This window comes from Lasiosphaeria miniovina (genome assembly GCF_030549165.1).
Source record: "Lasiosphaeria miniovina strain SMH2392-1A chromosome Unknown B0T26scaffold_3, whole genome shotgun sequence".
Classification (NCBI taxonomy): Eukaryota; Fungi; Ascomycota; class Sordariomycetes; order Sordariales; family Lasiosphaeriaceae; genus Lasiosphaeria; species Lasiosphaeria miniovina.
In genome coordinates this window covers 3,833,509-3,850,425 of record NW_026848222.1, presented here as the reverse complement: position 1 = coordinate 3,850,425, position 16,917 = coordinate 3,833,509, and the positions used below count along the sequence as shown (strand labels likewise).

Genomic DNA, 16,917 nt, shown 5'->3' with positions numbered 1-16,917 from the left:
TTTAGTATATTTGCCTGATTACAAAGAACCGGTGTGAAGTCGCTCCCGTAGTCGCTAGGTACATCAACCTATCTGGCAGTCGTGGTTGCAACTAGTAGTCTGTCTCGAACGAGGCTCTCAGTCTCGCTCGCTCGCCCGCCCGCCCGCCCGCGACAAGCCGGCAAGCACAAGGTCCAAGGACCGGCTTGCAGCTCCTTGACTCCCGACTAGAAACCCCGCCGGATGACTTCGGACCACACCGAGATGGAATCCAGCTGACACACCCCCCCTCTCTTCCCCTTTGGGCCTTCATCTTCCATATCACCCTCTTTGCAGTTGCAGGGCTTGCAGCAGATACCTGCCTCTCGAGACACATTTGGATTGGCCCACACCCAAAGCGCACGCGAAGCGGGGGGGCAGGCGGCGCAACCACGCGGCGCCGGTTTCCTCTGCAGTAGCCGCGCTTCGCTAATGCGAGTGCCGACCACCCCCCGTCTCTCTGGCCACTCAACTTCAGCAGTAGCACGCATCTTCTCATCACAACCCCATCCGGTCTGATCCCCCCATCTTAGGTACTTACCTTAGCCACTGAGCCTGTGTCATGTGATGGCAACTTCCTGCAGCTGTCATAACCATTATTTTCTTACCTATCGTGAGATGTCTACCTACTACCTACGGAGTACCTATATCCGAAATAAGGTAAACCACAAAAGGAGCGCGTATGCATTGCCTATCCGGCGTACATACATGTTTTGGTCATAAATGGCAGCCCGTCGAGAAAGAGACTTTGATGTCGCAAAGTACCTCAGGACAGTCGGGTAGGTAAGGGAGTTTCTGAGTATTTATGGAATTCCGATTTATTGCTTAGCTACAATCGCGCTCTGAAAACCTCTCTCATGTAAGGAGTAACCTGGTAGTCGCAGAAAACGACACATAGTTGGAGCTGCTAAGTTGGACATTGCAAATGCATTTCCCTCTGCTCTCCCCTGCCTGGCCACAATGTTACTCGGGCCCGTGGCAACGCCCTCGATGCGAGTTATAGGAAGGGAAAGACGATGATAAAGAGATGGTCAACCTTGTATGATGAAGAATGGTGATGATCAAAATAGAAAGCAAATAAAGATGGCGGAAGAAAATAGAGAAAACAGAGAAAAAGAAACTCGCCAGAATAACACCAGCAAGTGAGCTTTGCAAGAAAAAAAGAGAAAAAAACCCCCCCTCTTATCTCTGGTATATGCGTGTATGATTCAAGAGGAAGAAGAACGACAACGCCACAGCGATCTGGCTGGAAAAAGGAAACCCACACTCTAAAAGAAATCTAGAAAAGTTGACGGCGTCGGTACCAACATAACCAGCTGGATAACAAACTCGAAATAAACGAAACCAGGGAGACTTGTACCGGCAATTTCTACCCGTTCCTTAGTGAAACACCCTCTGGCAACGATGAAGTAAACACCTCCGAACACGCCTTCCGCGGCCAAGCTGTCTACTTACAATACCTCACATGAACAAAGCCTGCAAAGGAAAAAAAAAAAAAAGAGAAGAAAACCAAGACGGAGAGATATGCAGACTATGGATCCCCCCCCCGCTCTAAAAAACCTTTGAAACAGCCAACCCTCTCTGGCAACCTGCCATACCATGCTCCCATCTCATAAAAATGCCCATGCACCATACACCATCCACCTGTAAACTGGTAAAAAAATCACATCACCACGCAAGCTGCAGTTCGGGCTCTCCTCCTACCAGGGGCAATACCAAAGCCACCCTCTTCCTCGTCCGCATGAACTTGCTGCGCCTCCCGAGCTCTCCTTCTCCTCCTCCTCCCGCCTCCGCCAGCGAGGCCCGCCTCTTCGTTTGCCTGCATGTAGTCTGCCCACTTGCGCTCCAGGCGGCTGGCAGCTTGGATGTCACCACGAAGTACTCGCTTAGTGTGTTCGTCGACAGTCATCTGCCACCCGTAGAAGCACTTGAGGCCAATGATCTCGGCCGGTAGCGCCGGGGTCACCGGGGCCGCCGGTGTCGCCAGGTGCACAACGGCTTCAGTTCCGGAATCGTCATGGTCTTCGGCGTCGGCGGGAGGCTTCGGTTTCGCTATTTCGGTATTCCGACTGAGGACCTCCCTGATGCCGGTCCACGTGACGTTTGAACAGTCGTATACAACGAGGCTCAGACCAATTATTGGAAGGGCGCTACGCTGGCGACCGGGCGTTGCGCGCTTGCGAACCATGGCGGCAGCTTCGGCTAGCACAAGGTCGCTGATACGTGTATTGTCCATAAAGACGCTCTTCAGGCGAGTGCAGTTGCGTATGACAGGCAGCATGCCCGGGTCGCCTAGACTTTCGCAGTAGCTGATGCTGAGATGCTCCAGCTTAGGCGCGCAAGGAGCCTTTGCAAGGTGCTCTGAGAGGAGTGTGTTGGTAAGCTCGGCAAGATCCTCGAGCTCGAGGAGAGCAAGGTGCGGAGTCGACGCTAGAATCGGCTCAAGGGCGTCTTCGGTAAGGGTGGTAACGCCGGTCAACTGCAGACCCTCAAGGTCAGGCAGTACATAGCCGAGTGACTTCACGCCGTGGCTTGTGAGTCGCGAACATCGAGATAGATCGAGATGGCGGAGCTTTCGTGGAGGGACCAGCGGATGGCCGCTTAGTATGTCGAATTCGGGATCCGGCCCCAGCATCATCATCTCCAGTGCGGCATCGCTCAAGTCCTCGCACCCTGCGAGGACGAGCCGCTCCAATCTGTTGGTCACAAAAAGTGCTTCGGCAACGTCGCGGTTGTCAAAGCCCCTAATCTCCCCAGCCCTGACGTCTCTTAACTTGCGACAACCCTGGACCACGGACTTGATGCCTCGGGCGTCCATATGTTTGCACCACGAAACATTGAACATCTCCAGCTGTGGGCAAGACTGGGCAATAATCTTGCAAGTCGCGTTGGTGACTGCTGTCAGGCCAGTGAGATTCAGGTTAGTGAGTTTCTCGTTGGACCTGAGCAAGCTGTGTAGGGTCGTTCTTTGGAAGTTCCGGCAGCCTTCCAGGGTGGCGTTGATCAGATTCCTGCATGCCTTCACGACGACTTCTGCCCGCTTGTAGTGCTCCACCTGAACACAGCCCCTTAGGTTGAGATCTTTCACGAACGGCCCGGCCTTTACGATAATCTTGGCGAGAGATTCGGCAGGAATCTCTTTGTAGAATTCGGAGGCATCGAAACAAGTCCACAACTGTCCATCAAAGCACATTTTGTAAAAGTCCTGGGAGACTCGCGATGCCCGCACAAGCTCCTTGGGCCGAAGAAAGGAGAGCACATATATCTTGATTTCATGGGGCATGCTAGCCCACAGGTTGAACGATTTCGTCTTCCTCTTGACCTCGGCGGGCAGGGAAATAGTGGTGGAAGGGGGGGATGCAATTTCGACTTTTCGAATAGCTAGCACAGATTCGATACCATCGTACCCCGGAGACCTGGGGACCGGACTGCCTGGTATCGACGTCGGAGCGCTTGACGAGTCTGCCGTCGAGGCTTGCGAGAAGTAGGAGCTGCTGGTGCTCGGCTGGCCGAACGGAGAGGCACCCGATGAGGCCAGACTAACACACGACAAGCTGCCGGCGATGCGGTAGGGGCTGCTTGCAGCCCTGGGGCGACCCAGCTGCGCTAGGGTCGGGGACGATGAGATGCGCTGGAGGCGACGCAGTATTCTCTCCCTTCCTCCCTTCTTGGACGGTGTTTCGGCAACATTGCCGTTGCCATTGGTTCCATTGCCCGTCAACACGCCGTCATGGATATCGGGGCTTGGCGGCGGCAGGTTGGGGAAAGCGTCGGTTCTGTCGGGATCGGCCATGGCGGCGGTCTAATTTAGCTTGTGGATTTGGGAACGAAACGAACGACGGTCACGAAGAAACTGGCGAGAAGGACAAGACAAACAGTCCGAGATGGATCCTGACGGGAATGCAGCACTTAAAGAATGGGCTGGCACTTGGTCCGTATTCCGCGCCGCCAATTGCGGCCCGGGATGGCGACAGGGCGGTGGCGCTGTCCGGTCAATGGTCTTGACTCCCACTCCTTGAGGTGTAAGGCGGTGATAAATGGTGGGGTGGGTGGAGAAAAGAACCTTGTTCGCCCGGCTCGCCCTGGGTGCACCCGTGGGGAAGAAAGGGACACGACCTGGATAACCAGACGGGGCTAGACAAAGAAAGGGGACCCCAACCACCAAGCTGTAGACCCTGCCAGCTTCTTCCTTCCAATCTAGAGCGCCATCAGGCAGGAGCAGCAACGAAACATGAAAGCGCTCGAATCAGTTGGTTTGCCTTCCCGGGAGTGTAGAGCAAGGTAGGCGTGTAGACGTCGGTGCCGAAGGTATGGAGCTGCCGAGGCCGTGGTGGTCTTGCCGCTCTGTGTGGCTCAGTGCTGCACTTGGCCGTGCTGACTGTAGATGACAGCGAGGAGCTTGGTGAGATATTAAGGTTGGCTATCGGCTACACTTTGGAGGAGGGACCGAGGCCTGCGAGAAACAGGCTCGAGGGCCGTCGATCACCAAAGGAATTGCCGCCGTTTTCCTTGGTTCCCGAGAGCCAAAGCAACCGAGATACGGGGTATGAACTTGAGAACCTGAGGGCCGATGTGGTTTCTGGCACTTGTTCGAGAAAGAAGGAAGGAGCGAGCGAAGATAGCATAACTAAGAAACGGATACGAGGAAAGTCAGGGCCTGGCCCATTGAAAAGCAGCTGTAAGGAGAAACTGAAGCAGAGTTCCCCGAGCTGAACGTATGTAAGCCGGCTTACAGAAAAAAAACTCAAGTGGCTGCCATTTTGTATTTAACTAAATAGCACACCCGCAACCGAGCAGCCACGCACCCTCACCCCCCCTTTGCAAGGCTTTAGAAGTGCATTTTCTCAACGCACACGCACGGCACGTCTGTCGGGCCGGGAATCTAAACCTGGAAACAAACAATGCTGCCAAGGTACGGGCACACCACCCGCCAAGAAGTGTGTATCTATCACGACATTTGCGCCTGTTCTTTGAAAATAACGGTCTGCCCGTCTGGCTGAACAGACGAGATCACGGAACCTAATGGGGAGGTCGGCCGTTGCGATTTGCAAAGGACCTTCTATCATCTGCATAGGTGCCGCGCCTAGCTTCTTCGCTTTCGGAAGGGTAGGCTGCGGGGATGCAGATGGCTGGCTGCTAGGCCAGACTTCAACATGTCAATAGCGCAAAAAACCCACACACATCCCACCTGAATCGATCGCTCAGCTTCCACAGCTATTCCGCATCTGATCAGCCTCCGTGGCACCGTTGGCCATCTATCCTGCCGTTCGTGACATGCAATCGAGGTAAATGGTGGCAAGCCATTGGCTGGCCTGAGCTTGGTGGTTACCCAACTGAGTCTTGTCCCGCCCAAAGTCAGACACCCTGAAGCCACCAAAGGGCTGCTATCTTATCGAGAATGGCCAGGGTCAGGCATCATGCTCCCCCTCCGAAGGAGAGAGCGATAATATTTTGTCTGCGCCGTGGCTAACATGCTCACGGATGTGTTGTGCTGAAAACAAGTATGTGCCGGATAGGCTGACAGTCACCAGACGCGAAACAAAAATACAATCTTGCTAGTTATCACACCAACCTACCCAACAAAGCAAACAAAATCGGAAGAAGGGGTGGGAAAAGCGGAAGATGTTCGGAATTCCTATCTCTGAGCGGAACCCTTGCCCCCTCGACCCCGCCAAAAGTGTGCCCCTCCCCCCCAAGTCGCCGGTTGGTGGGGAGGGGGGCAATTGCCCATGACTGGAACCAAAGTCGAGGCCCCTGGTCTTTTATCGCTTGACTTGCTGGACCTTTGGTGCTGTGGATGACAAGATGGCTGATGGCGAGATGGGAAGCGACAGGACCCTGCGTGAGGACATCTTCTAATGAGATACTCGGTATCCGCCGAGCAGAAGGCTCCGGTTCGCCCAGTTCAGCCAGCCGATGCCGCAGCGTGTCAACAGAGGCAGCCGTTGTGTTACCCTTTGCTGCAGCCACTTGCGGGAACTCTCCAGAAAGTGTCGGGAGAGCCGTGAAGAGGTCGGCAGGAAAGAAGTGATCCAAGGCTTGATCTTGGATCTGCGGTGCTCCCCTGGGATTCCCCATGTCGTGATGCTGATAAGGGAAGCAACCAAGTTGTCGAGTAGTTCCTTTGTAAACTGGGGCGGTGAACAAGGTAGGCCAAGTTTTGTCCTTCCAGACGGAGACCCAGGTGAAGACAAGTTGAGGTCTGCTGACCTGACTAGCTCAGAGCCTCTCTCAACTGACCCCCCTTTCTAGTGATCATTTTCTTGAATAAAGGATATGACCACGAGACACGGGTCGGGTGGCTGAAGGGCATGAAAATCCACCTCCGTATGGGTTAAATGGGACCGGAGGCGTTAAACCGGCCTTTTCTAGGTCTTTAGCTTCGCCATATTGGTGACCAGCCCCCGAGAGAGAGACCCGCCGGCCTAGCGATATTTTGGGAAATGTGCGTGGCTTAAAATGCCGCATGGCAGCCGCCCAGTTTCAAACCCGACCGACCGGCACTTGAGCCGACCCCCGGACGGGGCCCGGTCGAGAAGCTTGGTAATATCCGTACTGCCGTTGATTTCCGTCGGCACCTATCGCCATGCATGCCGGCTGTTTACCTCTTGCCTCTTACCGCTCGACCGACAATAAGCCGAGTTTGACTTGCAGGAATAAAAGGGTCACCGCAGACCTAACGGCGTATAGTGGGCTCGGACCGTTGCCGGGAATGTGTCGAGCCCTGACCGTGAACAACAGAGAAATAGCTACTTAGGTATACTTCATACTTTACCTTTGCAAAGCGTCCCCCATGGGACTACATCCTCTAAAATCTGGCTGAGTGATCAAATCTTATCACCGGGTGCTGAGATGCGAAGCTATGACATGGACGTGTGATAGACTGTCTCACTTCCTTGAAACGGGTTGCAGGGCGGCGCTTTTTTCTTGGAGGCAACTGTCACGTTCAGCGCTAGTCTTCGCAAAGTCGGTGCAGTAAAAAACATGCCTTGCCTTATCCGTATGTGCCCTCACAAGGGAACTGACCACAACGGAAGGGAGGCATGTGAAGATGGGCCCGTCCCTAGATTCTTGACCTTTACCGAGCTTGCCCGCAATGCATGGAGAGGATGGATGCAATCGTCGGCCCAAGCTCCAGACAAAACCCAAACTTGGACCTCACCCTTCTAGAATAACCTTGGCATCTCAGCTATCTGCATCATTTATTCAGCAGCGACGAGTGTCGGCCGATGTGGGGTTGGGCAGTTGGACGCATGCACACGGTAGTGGCGTTGCGGGGGTTGTAAGTCGCAATGGAGGGAGGGCAAGCTGCGGAGGATGGTAGTGTTGATAAATACATAGTATCTCGTGCGGCCGAAGACGGATTGATTGACTGACTGCCGGCAATGATCGTCAGGCAGGGCGTGAGGAAGCTGCACGATGACCTCGTCAGAGATGCAGTTTTGATGTGAGGCCAAGGGCAAAACACCAGCAACTGCCATCGTGAATGGCGCGGAGCTTCTCAAGAGTTGCCAGCTTTTATTTTTTTGCGGCCGCCAAAGTGAAGCCTGTCATCTGAAGGTCGAGAGGCTTGGCTTGCAGAGGCCGCGAGTGAAGAGCGGGCCGTGCGAAGGAGTTGGCACCTCCCTGTTTAGGTTCTGACAACCAAGCCTGCCCCCCAAACGACGGACCTCCATGTGTTGCGGACCGCATAACTAACCACCGCACTCTCAAAGGCCACACGTGTCTGGTCGAATGGGGCCTCACCTCAATCTGTGACGGAAGGAATGAAAGAGGGAACTTGTATTGAACCAAGGGTTTTGCGTTCTCTAAGGGTTTTGCATTTCCTCCGTGTTCGCCGAATTATCTTACCTAAACGTAATGGGATGGATTCACGGGACTCTCTACACCTCCTCTGGGGTAATACATGTTAGCGTGGGAAGGTGGTAAAGTTAGTGATTAGCGAGATTTCCCTGGAAGATACTAATAGTATGCAACGTACCAAGCTAACATGTATTTCCGCGGTGGAGGTGTAGGCTGGCTTCCGTTCCCAGAGCAGGTAAGGTATCCTATATGTACGTGGCTTCAAGGCTGTCACCAGACTTGGAGCTCCTGCCGGCAATGCCGCATCCCCAACATAACCTAGGACTTGCTGGGAATGCTGAGCTAAGTCGGAGCGGGATATTTCAAGTCATCAGAAATAACAAATGAACTTAGGATGTGCACAAGCTGTCTGATTGCTTGTGTTTCATGCTCTGGCTGAATGGAATTGATTGGCAATGTTGAAGAACTCGACTGAGATGAAAACTTGGGCTGGTGTCTTTCGAGCGTGATGTTGTGAAACTGCTCGCCGTCTGGTTTGTCTTAACTCGGTTAATTAATTAAGGTAGACTGTAAACCCGATAATTCGGACTGAGGACTGACTGAGGACTGACTGAGGACTGAGGTTCCGTTGATGAGGTGCGTTCCATTGCTGTAAGGTAGCCCCAGCAGCCCCAGCAGCCCTGGCCACTGCCCGCCCTGCCGGATCTTTGGCTGTTTTGGCACGGGACAGGGCCAAGTTCGGACACTGTGCGCCTAAACCGTGCTTCCGCAGCTAGTGGCCAACACTAGGGACCTGGGGCTCCGCATCATGCCCCATCCTCCACTGTTCGCCTGCTCGTCATGCCCTGCATCCATGGAAGGGTTAGGACCTCGCTTCACACGGCGGACTCGGCGGGCCAAACCACTACAGCGCTCTCGGATTGATTTGATCTAGCTCGGCGCAACCCCGACGACAGCATTCTCGATTTCTCAGCATCGACTTGAGGCCCAGATCCGAAGCGGGGAACTTGACGACAACACCTGCGCTCTCATACCAGATCATCCCATCCGAGATCGTCAGCGGAGCCGCTGCCGCCCAGCGCGAAGTGAATCAAAGCAAAGCAAAACTCGACCAAGAGTGTGGAAACCGACGTGCCACAACCGAGTTGCGAACCTGGGACTGACAAAAACACTCCGCTGCGGCTTGCCGGTTTCTGGCTGCCCACATCCGCCGTTCTATCTCGAAGCCGGCGAACCGACCGCTCGGGCGCTTATCGACGAGTCGACTCACTGCAGCTCGACACAACAAGCAGCTCTTGCCATCCGGGCTTCCTCCGGGCGACGACTCGGCCCCCATCGTCAATCGCCGACGGGCAGGCCGTTCCTCCAATTCGAGCTCGTAGTAGCTAGTCCATCAGCCCCCTCGGTCATCTGCACACGCAATACCCCTCCATTGCTTGATAATTAACCAAATATACCGAGCAGGAGGGTGAAGGTCACTGCACCTCGCAGCCCCGCCGGTTCACGGATAGGCCGTTGTCACCTGGCTTCCCTGGCCGGCAAACCGCATCTTTTCCGACGCCTCTTTTTAGTCTGGCCGGACACTGCTCCCGCCCAATTATGCTCGGAATCTATGGTGGGAATCTGGAGAATGGTGGGTGCTGCCGCGGCTGCTTTCGGCCCCGCCTCTTGCAGCTTCTGGTAGTGCTTTGTGACGCGAACTACATGCTGACAGAGTATGGCGCTGGGCAACAGGCGACGATACAAGACACGATGGAGCCGAGGACCGCCGAACTGCGCTTGCACCGCCTCTGCAGATCCCTAAGAACAAGAGCACGTCAAACCTCGGTGTTATAGGTGACAATTCGGAGAAGGCTCGCATCCGCTTCTCGTTTGATGCTGGCGCCGCCGCCGCCGAATATGACAATCTCTCAAGGTAAGCCTGGCTGCCTGGAGGGGTATGGCTGCCGTCTTGGCCCCAGAATGGGCAAACCGCCAGATAGATAGTGCTGACATGTTAACTTCAGGAGCATGCTCGTGACGGATCACGACCATGGCCTAGGCCTTTCCGGGCTGAGGCGCATACGCCAGCAGCACAACCCAGCGCGCGCTCCCACGCTCCCATCGCCGTCAAGCCGCACGCCATCCCTCGGGGCGTTGACGAGGTCATCGTCCCTCACCATGATGACGGAGCCGCCAGGCCTCATGATGGCGCCGATATCTCCCGGCCCAGGCTCGCCTACCTTCACCGAAGATCTCAGTCGATTCCCGTCCGAATCTCTCCATTCCTTCTCTTTTGCTCACCAGTCCGAAGACCTCCTGCACAGTCGCCAGAACGTCCTCAAGCGGTCGATTGAGTTTATGAAGGACCGGATGGGATGGTCGGTCGCATCGAGTGCGGCAATGGCTAGCGCCCAAGCGCGCGTCACTGGGGACGTCGAGATGCAGAACATGCTGGATTTGCTGGCCAAGGCGCAGCTCGTGGGAGCCGGCAACATCCCAAATGGCGACTCCACCCTTCTCACGGGGCCACTGAGCGGGCCGGCCACCATGTCGGGTGAAAATGTGTTTGACAAGCAGTTTGTGCCGAGGAGTACAAGCCCCGACCTCTTTGACGAGACCCCGCTGATCTCTCCGGCGACTACGAGAAGCATCGGCACACAAGAATTTGGGGAACATGATCTGGGTTCCGGATCAGATCCGCGGCCCCCATTTTCACCGTCCGGCCTCGGAGCCGAATCTGAAAACTCATCAAGGACGCCGACAAACGAGAGTGGGACCACGGCAAAAACCTCGCCCCCGTCTTCTAGGCGCCCCAGCTTTCTGAAGCGGACTTGGACGGACACGGTCCACATCTCGGTGCAGCAAAAGCTCATGGACGCTATGGCGAAGCCCCTACTTCCAGGCGAGCCAGGTCACCAGGAGCATATTGGGTCGCCCACCATGGCCCAGCCGTTGACGGCCCCGCTGGGTCATCCTTCTATGTCAAGCCATGGGACGAGATGGGTACCCGCGGCGCAAGCCATCTTCACAACGGAATCGAAACCCCCTTGGACGATCCTTGCTGCAAACGACCTTGCTTGCCTGCTGTTTGGGGTCACAAAGGCTGAGGTTAGGAAGATGGGTATCTTGGAGGTCGTGCAAGAGGAGAGGAGGGCATGGCTGGAGCGGAAGTTGCGCAAAGGGTTCCCCGAAGATGCTGGCGACGGCTCGGAAAGCGAGATTACGCAGCCAAACCCAGTTCCGCTGCCCTCGTCTCTGATTGGGGGACGCGGTGGCGGGATAACAGCCAAGCTCTTGAGTAAGCCAAATTCGAGATCGCAAACTCCCAAAAACAGCACCCGGCGGCCGGCAACTATACACAACGGCGATCCAAAGCCGCCAAAGCCGGGTCAGTCTCACCACCACAACAACAAATCCAGGGGCGTGTTGCTTTGTGGAGATGTAGTCCCAATCCAGGTAAGTTGCATATTCCCAGCTGGAAGCAGCGGACAGGGCCGCGACTGACATGGAGCTCCAGAAACGAAATGGAGCCACGGGATCCGCTAGCTTGTGGGTCAAGGAAAAGAGGGTTGGCTTGATCTGGGTTCTTGAAGAGATACACGAAGATGTTGCCAACCTTGTTCTTGATGAAGAGGGAACCGTGGCCGCCATCTCAGGAGCCCTGGGCCCAATTTGGGGAGACGACGACCTGCAGCCCGGAAGCGATGTTGGCAAATTAATACCTCGCATTCCACGCCAGGGCATCGACCCTCGATATGGTGAGATTGACTATGCTGAGGTCGCAAAGCGAAAGTATTACACTTGCCGCAACTGCGACAGAATTAATATTCCAGCCACAGTCGAGCAGGTCAGGGGGACGCCAGAGCTTCGAGTATCAAGCTTTCCCCATATTGCGGGTATCATTGTGGTTTGCACCAAAACCCTAACCATAAAAAGCTCAAATTCTGTCTTCTGCGGCGCACTTTTTGGTCACGAGTCCCCCAACGGCATGTCGATCAACAGTCTCGTGCCCGGTTTCGACGGCGTGCTCCGCATTCTCACCGAGGAAGACGGAATCCGCCTAGTGGACGGCATTGTCATCCCCGAGCACTCGTTCAGAAAAGCCTCGGCGTTCCTCGCCCTAAGAGAAGGCCGACCGGACGCGGCGACAGGATTCCTACGTCCCGAGGGTCTGCTAGCAAAGCATCGTGACGGCTCCGAACTAAAAATCGACATACAGATGCGTGTTGTGAAAAGCGAAAAGCAGCACGCTTTGCTCGACGAGGTGGTTATTGAGACGAGCGAAGACGAGTCTTCTTCCGAGAGAAGCGAGACCAGGTTCACTACACCACATTCAGAGATGGTATATGCCCTCTGGATTACCTACTCAAGACACTTGCACGCCACCCGCACCAATATGGGCGCCTCATCACCACTCCTATCAGGCACCGCCACTCCACTTCATCAACCGTCTCCGGGACAGACGCCGGCCCACACTCCGCTCGAGATCCAGTCAGACTCGGATGAGGCGCCAAAGGAGCGTTCCGCGGCCTCTCTGCTTGCCAGGCAACTGAAAGAAGCGGCCAAGAGCGCCGCCCTAAAGCTGACGGGCTCCCAAAAGGCGCCTGAGGCTCAGAAGGAACAAGCCCCAGTCAAACAGCTGACCGACCCATCAAACAAGAAGACTATTGACGATTTTGTCATTCTCGAGGAGATGGGCCAAGGCGCATATGGACAGGTCAAGCTTGCACGCTACCGGAACAACGCGAAGAGGTGTGTGTTGAAGTACGTCACAAAGCGGCGTATTCTGGTGGACACGTGGACTCGGGATAGGCGGCTGGGGACGGTGCCGCTTGAAATCCACGTTCTCGACTACCTGCGGAGAGACGGGTTTCGGCACCCCAACATTGTCGAGATGGAGGACTTCTTCGAGGACGAGGTCAACTACTACATCGAGATGGTGCCTCACGGGTTGCCCGGAATGGACTTGTTCGACTACATCGAGCTGCGGACCAACATGGACGAACAGGAGAGCCGCAGCATCTTTGTGCAGGTTACACGGGCGATTCACCACCTCCACACCAAGGCCCAAGTCGTCCATCGCGACATCAAGGACGAAAACGTAATTCTGGATGGCGAAGGCCGGATCAAGTTGATCGACTTTGGAAGCGCGGCATATATCAAGAGCGGGCCCTTTGATGTTTTTGTGGGCACTATTGGTGAGTCAACGTTTTCATCTATTTTTTAGGCTTCTCTCTTCGGCACTAACTAACCTTCCTCATAGATTATGCTGCCCCCGAAGTCTTGGCGGGCAAACCTTACGGCGGCAAGGAGCAGGACGTGTGGGCTCTCGGCATTCTCCTCTACACCATCATCTACAAAGAGAACCCCTTCTATAGTATTGACGAAATCATGGACCGCGACCTCCGTGTACCCTACACAATCAGCGACGACAGCATCGACCTGATCCGCCGCATGCTGGATCGCAACGTATCCCAGCGCCTCGACATTGAGCAGGTGCTGGCACATCCATGGTGCCAGATGGAATGAACATAATTTTAACGAAAGGGGGAAGGGGGCAAAAAAAGGGTACGGCTCAGAAGCCTTAGGGGGGGACGTGGAACTGAAACATTCTTACCATAATTTTCTATCTTTGTTTTTATGGCGGCATTCATGAAGAAACCATGGGCTTTGGGCATGGGGCAAAAGAGACAGACATGGAAAGAAGAAAGATTGATGGGCAGATATATTATTCTTTTTTATATCATAAGCGCATTACATGAAGCATGTCTGGTCCCTTTTCCTTATCCTTGTCCTCGTCGGCAGCGGTGGCTATGCGGGTATGTTTATGTATGATATATCTATCTCCAAAGCAAGGAGAAGAAAAAGAAACATACGCGAATAGTGTGGTGGCTTCTTGCCTCTGGTTGCCTCAGTCAGTTTAAGAAGCTAGAGAAGGCATCGGAGAAAAGTCAGAGACGACTGGGTGAGATAACTTGGAAGTGTGGCACTTTTTCATTGAGTGCTCTCGAAGTGAAAAGAGGTGAAGAAGCGACTGATGCCTGCTTTTATTTTTGCATTTCAACGACTGCCGTATGGGGGTGGCGAGCTAGGTTTTCTTTTCGGCGTACCTATTTCGCCCCTTTTCAGCAATTCAATTCCCCCCCCCCTTTTTTCCTATTTCAGGTATCTAGTATTCTACGAAGCGCGGGTGTCGGTGCGAGTCTTAGAGCGAGATATTAGAGAGACGGGGCAAGGTAGAAGAGAGATGAAGACGTCCGGAAAATTGGAAAATACAAGAGACAAGAGAGATTCTTATTTCGTAAAATTTTTTTGCATCTGTCTCGGCTCATGTATTTACTAGTTGGCAAGCTCCGATTAAGTAGGTGTCTAATTTGTAGCAAAGCAGATATTTAGGTATATACATAGGAACCGCTAGATTGGTCCGTAGCCCGAGCCAACCAGTTTACAAAATACAGCCCCTGCAATAGCTTGCCACAGCGGGGCCGTATTATTCCGGCCTCAGCTGCCCTTGCCCATCGGCTGCAGGCCGAATATCTCATCCGACGAAATATTTATTTCGTCGTGCCCCCCAGAGGTTACTTCGCCAAAAAGAAAAGCGTTGCGCTCCCGGCTGGGATTATGACGCTTTTTCGGGGGCGTTTTATTGTTGCTAGGAGACCGATTTGACGGGGAAGATGATGCCTTGAGAGCGGATGATGCGGTGGTGTCTGGCTCAAGCATCCAAGAGAATGATGACTGTGCTAGCGTTGATCGAGTTGGGATTGGACCCTTGGGCCTCTCTGTTGGGGCAATAGAGATGTGTTGTTGACCGTCAGACACTGGTGTTAAAGGCACGGCGTCCAGAGTGTTTTTGAGAGCCGTTATATCGTTTTCTTCTGGAGGGTCAGTGTCCATCTTGTCGCCGTCATGGACTGTTTGCTGTAGTTGTGGGCCCTCCTCCTCCGGCAAAGTAGCCAACCCATTAGTCTTAGCCTCCGATTCTGGTGATGATAATGCTGATCTCGCTTCCTCGACAGCCGACGAAGTCATTATCACCGGCGTTGTGTCTAGGGCAACCGTTGGCGACTTGTTGTCAATGCGTGTCGAAATCGTAAGCGCGGTTAGGGAAGGCGGTTCCTCCTCGGGAAGCTCGAGCGAGGTGTCTTCTAAGCAAGCCTTGACGAACTGAACTTTGGACGCAGCGATCTCGACAGCTTCAATGTGTTTCTCCTTTTCTCCCTCCAGTTTAGAGGCAGCCACGTGCTTGAGGCTTGTAATCGACTCATCTAGCATCGCTGCCAGCTGGCGATTTCTCCGTTCCATTAACGACACGGCGAGTGAGCGTTCTCGGGCTGCAGGCCGATTCTCACCGAGCGAAATGCGGGATCCCCTGGTAGAACTTCGAGCCTCATGGAGGCCCTGAACGTTACGCCGGATCTCGCCCATGGCGTCACGAACTGCCTGGTTGATCCCGAGTTTCTCACCTCGCTCAAGCACGCCTTTGGCGGCGCCTTGAAACAGAGCCTCAACCCCGCCGGGCTGTTGCAGCAGCCTTGCTGGTGAAGAAAGCGGCGACTTAGCACCTAGCGTTCGCTGGCGCAGGCTGCCAAAAGCTTGAAACGAGGGTGTGGAAGGCTGCGGGCTGGTGGAAGCCGCAGTCAGACTCCTGCCAGTATACTTTGATATTAAAGTGACGCCGCCAGCGGCGTTGAAGTGGGTTTTCAGATAGATGGCATCGTCGACGAATGTATGAGGACCGTTGGGGGGCCGTGGGGCTGGATACTTGAGCATGAGCTGTAAAGCTACCGAGTAGTCGGCTTCAAGCACTGCCGAACGTGTTAGTCTTGTCACCAGGCAAGGTTGGCACCAAGCGAGCGGGCTTACATGTCCACCGAAGTCTGAGCAGCATGGCAACGCAGATGAGGTCGATTAGTTCCAAATTCGGATCGAAGGCAAATAGCGTGTCCCAAAGAACCAGCAGCTGGTCAAAGGGGAACTCCCTGCCGAATAGGAGGCGAATCCAGCGTCTGGCTACAGTCAGGCCCAGATCCTGGAACAATTGCTTCAGTGGCTGGCTGGACTCACATTAAGAATATCTGGGGCAAAACCTCAATGTTGCGAAGGTGAGTTGCAAGCTCCTGGTCGATTTTCATGAGGGCAACTTCGTGGATATACTCTGACTTTTCCACAATGGTGTTCTTGTCATGGGCGGTTGATGCCGTGTCGGAGCCCACTTCGTAGAAGTCGCTCGCACTGGCCATAACAGTGGAGAACAAGGCATAGGCGTCATGTTCGATAAAAGACGAGTCGAGCATCTCCACCATGGTGGCATCAGCGAGCTCGTCGGCCGCGGCATCGGCAGAGTCGATGGCGTCCTGGGCGACAACATAGACGATGGGGGCTAGCAGCTCATGCATGCCCTGGCGATAGCCGCCGACGGCTGGGTGCAGCTTGCAGTAAAGAAATAGGATGTCGAGGATCATGGTCTGGATAGCATCCTGGTGGTAGAAGGGCTCGTCGGGAAGCCTGCGAACGTCCTGCAGGATCTCGGACCTGACAAGCTCGTCCTTGCGCACCGTGTGCCATGGCGAGTTGGGGTCATCGGCTAGAGGGTCGAAAGACAAGTCGGCCAGCTGCTTAGGGTGGCGGATGAACCTGAGGTGCTGGTCCGACACCGACGTGTACGAGCCACGGAGCTCGCGCAGCATGTGCGGCCACTGGTCGGTGGGGGCGTGCTGGAAGAGCAGAAAGGCCTTCCAGCAAACAGAGCGGCAGCCCGACAGGCATGGGCTAGCGTCGCCATTCGACCCGACGGCGCGCTGGAGGTCGGCGATGCCGGGGCCGTGCCTCAAAGTCTCAGCCCATCTCGACCTGGCGATGAGGTGGTTCTATGTGAGTTCGGCATGCTTGTCTTGGGGCTTCGGCTTAGGTTGGCTTCACTTACTTTGCTTCAGCATAAGACCTCATCATGACAGCCCGCGCCGTGGCATCCTCGATATTCATGAATAAATAAGTGAGACGGACGAGGAAAAGTCCCCTGTTGTGCCTTCCGAGTTCGGGTCTTAGGTTCCAGGTTCCAGGTTTAAATGCGACAAATTTGGTTCAGTCCGCTGTTCCGTAATGGAGGTGAGG

The 16,917-nt window shown here is 54.6% G+C and overlaps 3 protein-coding genes across 3 annotated transcripts; 1 reads left to right on the top strand and 2 right to left on the bottom strand.

Moving 5' to 3' along the window:
• Positions 1-1,681: 1,681 nt before the first annotated feature.
• Positions 1,682-3,811, bottom strand: B0T26DRAFT_640712 (uncharacterized protein; the record flags this gene model as incomplete). Its single annotated transcript, XM_060437257.1, has 1 exon — positions 1,682-3,811. One exon carries the CDS (start codon positions 3,809-3,811, stop codon positions 1,682-1,684), a length of 2,130 nt encoding a protein of 709 aa, XP_060298670.1.
• Positions 3,812-9,420: 5,609 nt separating this feature from the next.
• Positions 9,421-13,332, top strand: B0T26DRAFT_750109 (uncharacterized protein; the record flags this gene model as incomplete). The annotated part of the gene is made up of 5 exons (XM_060445184.1): positions 9,421-9,454; positions 9,556-9,736; positions 9,828-11,259; positions 11,321-13,001; positions 13,067-13,332. 5 exons carry the CDS (start codon positions 9,421-9,423, stop codon positions 13,330-13,332), a joined length of 3,594 nt encoding a protein of 1,197 aa, XP_060298669.1.
• A 972-nt stretch (positions 13,333-14,304) lies between these two features.
• On the bottom strand, positions 14,305-16,752 carry B0T26DRAFT_739870 (rab-GTPase-TBC domain-containing protein; the record flags this gene model as incomplete). The annotated part of the gene is made up of 4 exons (XM_060443775.1): positions 14,305-15,611; positions 15,670-15,812; positions 15,871-16,656; positions 16,730-16,752. The coding sequence occupies 4 exons, from the start codon at positions 16,750-16,752 to the stop codon at positions 14,305-14,307; spliced, it is 2,259 nt and encodes a 752-aa protein (XP_060298668.1).
• Between the last annotated feature and the right edge of the window lie 165 nt (positions 16,753-16,917).